General features: G+C 48.2%; 1 protein-coding gene across 1 annotated transcript in view; it reads right to left on the minus strand.

Annotated features, from left to right (window-relative positions):
• LOC128850880 (uridine phosphorylase 1-like) overlaps positions 1-4,333 on the minus strand; it is a 5,508-nt gene extending 1,175 nt beyond the window's left edge. Inside the window, 6 exon segments of the mRNA XM_054055897.1 lie at positions 11-132; positions 594-708; positions 1,721-1,757; positions 1,759-1,844; positions 2,341-2,419; positions 4,260-4,333. Coding sequence (XP_053911872.1) covers positions 11-132; positions 594-708; positions 1,721-1,757; positions 1,759-1,844; positions 2,341-2,419; positions 4,260-4,333 — 513 coding nt within the window.
• Positions 4,334-4,762: the final 429 nt, after the last annotated feature.

The following is a 4,762-nucleotide window of genomic DNA, read 5'->3' on the forward strand; positions in this document are numbered from 1 at the left end:
GTTCCTTAGCCAGCTGTTCATCCAGGTTTGTACTGCGAAGTACGGTCTTTCCCAGAACAACCTCTTCAAATTGAGGTTTGACGGGGGTTCCTCCACACTGCCGGGTTATAACCACTGAGCCTGGCTCCAGACCTGCAGGAAAAAGACACAGGCGTGGCTTTACAATGCAGTTAATCCTTTGTTTCCACAGACAAAGCACACATCTTGACCCAATCCTGCTTCTTCTAAAGGTGGCAATTTTGCCTCTGAATTCACCAAGAGATTGTTTCTGCATGCCGAGCTGCTTCATTACAAACCAATTCTGAAGGAACAAAGTTCTTCCTTTTGGACCATATGTTTTATCTTATCTCATACTTTTCATACACGGCAGAAATCTCCTTCTCCTCGTGTTGTCACATCTCCAACACGACAGCATTTTGTTTATCCAGAGGCAGATATTGCCTCTTCTTTCAAAGTTACGGAAGCAAAATAATCCTGCAGTTTCCTGCAAGAAACTGTTCTGACCATCAACCACCTACTTGCAGAGAGATGCTCTACTCTCCTACAAAGATGCTTTGGTTTGAAGAAAAGAAAGAAATCGAAAGGGAAAACACCTATTCCACCAGAAGTGCCAATACAAACAGTGGTTACGTTGGAACACTTGGCACGATACAACAGTTTGATCAGCTCATGCGACATGATTGAAATAGAAGGAATGCCCATACCATGCTGAAATGAAAGCAGAAATTCATATTCCACATTCACACAGACAACGCAAAAAGGAGCCAGGCAGTATCTCCTTACTGATCATTTTTTCCCCCCAATGTCACCTAATTCACTCCCACAAAAAACCTAACCTCTCGGCCTACTGAAAGGCAGGGAAACAGGCAAACAAAGACTCTCACTGGCTTTAATAGGCTACGGATAAAGTACAATATTCCTCAAAATCATTAGTTATACAATATTTACATTCTTACAAGCAGAAGTAGTGTCCTTTCCTAATAGCTGATGAACCCACTTCATCACAGAAATGCCCTTTAACGCACAAAACCCCCTCACTATGGTTTTTTTTAGCAAACTGAGGTGCTCGTGAATAGTTAAATTCTTTCAAAACACAGATATTGTGGTTTAGCTACAAAGCTCAGCAAATGTGAGTCCACCTTCACGTTCACCATAATGCAATCATTACACCTCAAAAGATGCATAATGATACTACAGCGATGCAGTTGCAATTGAAGCCTGTAATCACATCTACAAATTAAAGGTATGAAGTTTTAGAATGCATACGTGGCAGCACAAGTCCCATGGAATGCTACTCTCAGGCCATGTTAGCACATTCGACAATGCTACTGCAGGTACTGAGCTCTGCATGCAATACAGCCCTTTTTTCCCAGCACCCCCCATGCATCAAGTGATCCTTTCCCCCCATTATTCAGGATACGGAACAGGGACAAGGCAACAGCGAGCCTGATCAAAACATTTAGAAGGACATTCCTGCAGTGGTCCACTGAGGAAAAAGGAGACAAGAAAGGAATGAAGGGCTCAGAGATTTGCTCTCTTACAATAAAGGGCTGAGAAGGAATTCTCCATTAGCTGACTGCACTCTTTTGAGCAGGCTGATACAAACTTAAAAACCTGACTCGGTCTACTGAAAGTGTTTAAGAGAAATGTGCCTTCACATTTTCTGCTTTGAATAGAATAATTGCAATGTGTTGCCTATCTGTTGAAGTGAGGTACTCACACTGACGGACAAAACAGGTCCCACTTTGTACCCTGCCACTACCAGGGCTCCCAAGCCCCAGTTCTTCAGCTACGTAGGCAATAAAAGTTTTCACCCGTGAAAGGTTTCCTCCAACACATACAAACTGAGGCGGATGATATTCAACAGAACAAGAGTCAATTGCACGATTCAGTATATAGAAGAACACGCAAAGATCAACATGAGCATGCAAACATCTTCAGTCAACAAAAATCTATTCCCAGATGTGGTTCTTCTCACGATCATTCTAAAAAGCCCATGAAGAATAATTATGGAAAATAACATCTGTTATTTAACATTCCGTTCATTACACAGGGTGAAATGGCTGAAGAAAAGCTCAGATGGTAGAGGGCATTTGCAACAGTGCAACCTTTATCTTAACCAATATCAGACCTGTGAAGCAGGGTGGGTCTTTATGGTGAGAGGCACAATGGGAGCCAGACCAGGGGATATTCAATAGACCCCCTTACTACACAGACCACCTACATCAAAGCTGAAAGGGAAGCCTCACTTCTACATTTTGACTGACCCTCCCAGGAACCTGAGAGAGGTGGGAAGATTTGGGCTTTGTAGACAGGCAAAAAGGGGATTTCTGGCAATACCGTTTCCTGTAACTTCGTGTCATCCAGCCAGGAGGAAAAACCTCTACAACATGAGACTGGTAACAATACTACGGAGGATCTGAAACAGGAGAGGAAAAAAGCCATGGAAATCTGAAGCACAGAGAAAAACATGGAAAGGGAAAAAAACAAAACAAGAAAAAGGGAAAGCAAGGAAGAGGTAAAAAGAGTTTGCTTCCTCTTACGTTGCTTCCCGGAAGGATGCGAGATAGCTTCAAAAAAAATATATATATATAAAACTTTCTGAAGAATCAAGAAACAAGGCAAGGAAGGAAAACTGAACTACTTAGCATGTGGGATCACATTCAAGGAAAATTTGGCAGAGGACTAACCAAGCAAGCTGAACGATTCATCAAATATCTGCCATCTGTGCTTGATGCTTCCAGTTCAACCGGAACAGGTACGGAAGGCTCGTCACTAATCACAAGCTGAAGCAAAATACTGGCCAATACTTCCTGAGTACTTTCTGGGAGATGAAATCAAGCAATAAATGTCTTCCAGACACAAGAAGATGACTTAATAGCTTAATGAAGTCTCACCACAACCACACCACAGCTCAGCAAATTCAAACTGCTTTGTCAGAGGAGACAAACAAAAGAGTTTGCCTGGAGCTTATGCAAAAAAATTGTTAAGACTTTCCAGGAACAACTCTCAAGCCTAAACATAGGCACTCAGTGCTCTTTTAGATGGTTTGGGTTATCTTGTCTGCCTCTCCAGAAAGACAGTGCTTTTCTCTACGTCCCACCCCTCATGGGTCAGTCCTAGGCAGCATGGATTGGTTGGTTCCCTTAAGAAGCCTACAGCGGCCGAGATGCCCGCGCTGAGGCCACCAAACTGTTCCTCAGAAAGCAAAGATAAGATTTACAACCCCGATATTCTGAATGTATCAATTGTTTCTGTCCTTGAAATTCTCCCCATGCTCTCTCGTGTCACTCACCATCCAGCGGCAGCTGCAAGGCCAAAGGCAGAGCTGCCATCCCAACCCACCCTATTTGTCCCTGACCACCACAGACCACCACCTCCAGCAGCTGAAAAAGCAGCCGACACGGGGGATTCTTTCCCACCTTCAGAGGTAATTCCTTTCCATCTCCCAGGGCCCCATTTGCCTCTCTTCACACAAACCCCACCCGAGGTGGAACCCAAAGGCTTTGGCTGCCTTTCTTCTTCCCCTCGAGAGACCTGCTGGACTCCAGGAGAAATAACGAGCAGGCTCACGGCTCTTCAGGAAGGCACACACAGCCCGGAGTTTGCCCGCTCGGGTGAGCAGAACTGCCTCCTCTGAACTACTCCCGCTCGGCTCTGTGGGACTCTGCCCCACACCCCACGGGGCACACACTGAGGCACAATGAACAGCTGTCTGTGGCGATGGTACTGGAATAGCTTCGGCATACAAAGAGGGGACAATTTGAGATCACTTTACAATTTGTTCTCAAGCAAAAATATTTCCTTCTTTGTAAGAACGCCAGCAATAAACGCTCCTCTCCAGGGAATAAACTGGGAAAAGGCGAGGCCTCTATAAAAGCACAGAGACACTCACGCGGCGCCTCAGCCCCCACTGCCCTCAGGCCTCGCAGCTCCCTTCCTCAGCACTGCCTGCATTTCACCATCCCTCAGCTCATAACTTTACCAGCAGCACTCCTCCACCACCGCCTCACTGCAGGGAGGGACCGGTACTGACTTTTCCCGGTTATCCGTCCATCCGGATCTGATTGCAGACTTAGTCCCAGGGCTAAAATGGGCCATAAAAGGAACCGTATCATTACGTGTGCACAGGACCAACGCCACGGATTTACAGCAGAGCCAAAGCTCGCAGGCAGAACTCTTTGGCCTCAAACTCTAAGGAGCACACGAGTTATCCCCCGAACAAACTGTGTTTATTCACACTGTTCTAAAGCACCTACAGCTGCCGGGGGTCAAACAAAACATGAATGTCTGACGACGAAACATCCTCCTCCCGCCCGCCAGCGCCGCCCATCCCGCGGCTCCCCCGTTCCTGCCGCTATTCCCCATCCTCCCGCTCCCCATCCGTTCCCCCCCCGTTCCTGCCGCTATCCCCCATCCTCCCGCTCCCCATCCGTTCCCCCTCCGTTCCCGCCGCACCCCCGTTCCTGCCGCTATCCCCCATCCTCCCGCTCCCCATCCGTTCCCCCTCCGTTCCCGCCGCATCCCCGTTCCTGCCGCTACCCCCATCCTCCCGCTCCCCATCCGTTCCCCCCCCCCGTTCCCGCCGCACCCCCGTTCCTGCCGCTATCCCCCATCCTCCCGCTCCCCATCCGTCCCCCCCCGTTCCCGCGGCACCCCCGTTCCTGCCGCTATCCCCCATCCTCCCGCTCCCCATCCGTTCCCCCCCCGTTCCCGCCGCACCCCCGTTCCTGCCGCTATCCCCCATCCTCCCGCTCCCCAT

The sequence above is a fragment of the Cuculus canorus genome, unplaced genomic scaffold (assembly GCF_017976375.1).
Source record: "Cuculus canorus isolate bCucCan1 unplaced genomic scaffold, bCucCan1.pri subtelo1, whole genome shotgun sequence".
NCBI classification, from domain to species: domain Eukaryota; kingdom Metazoa; phylum Chordata; class Aves; order Cuculiformes; family Cuculidae; genus Cuculus; species Cuculus canorus.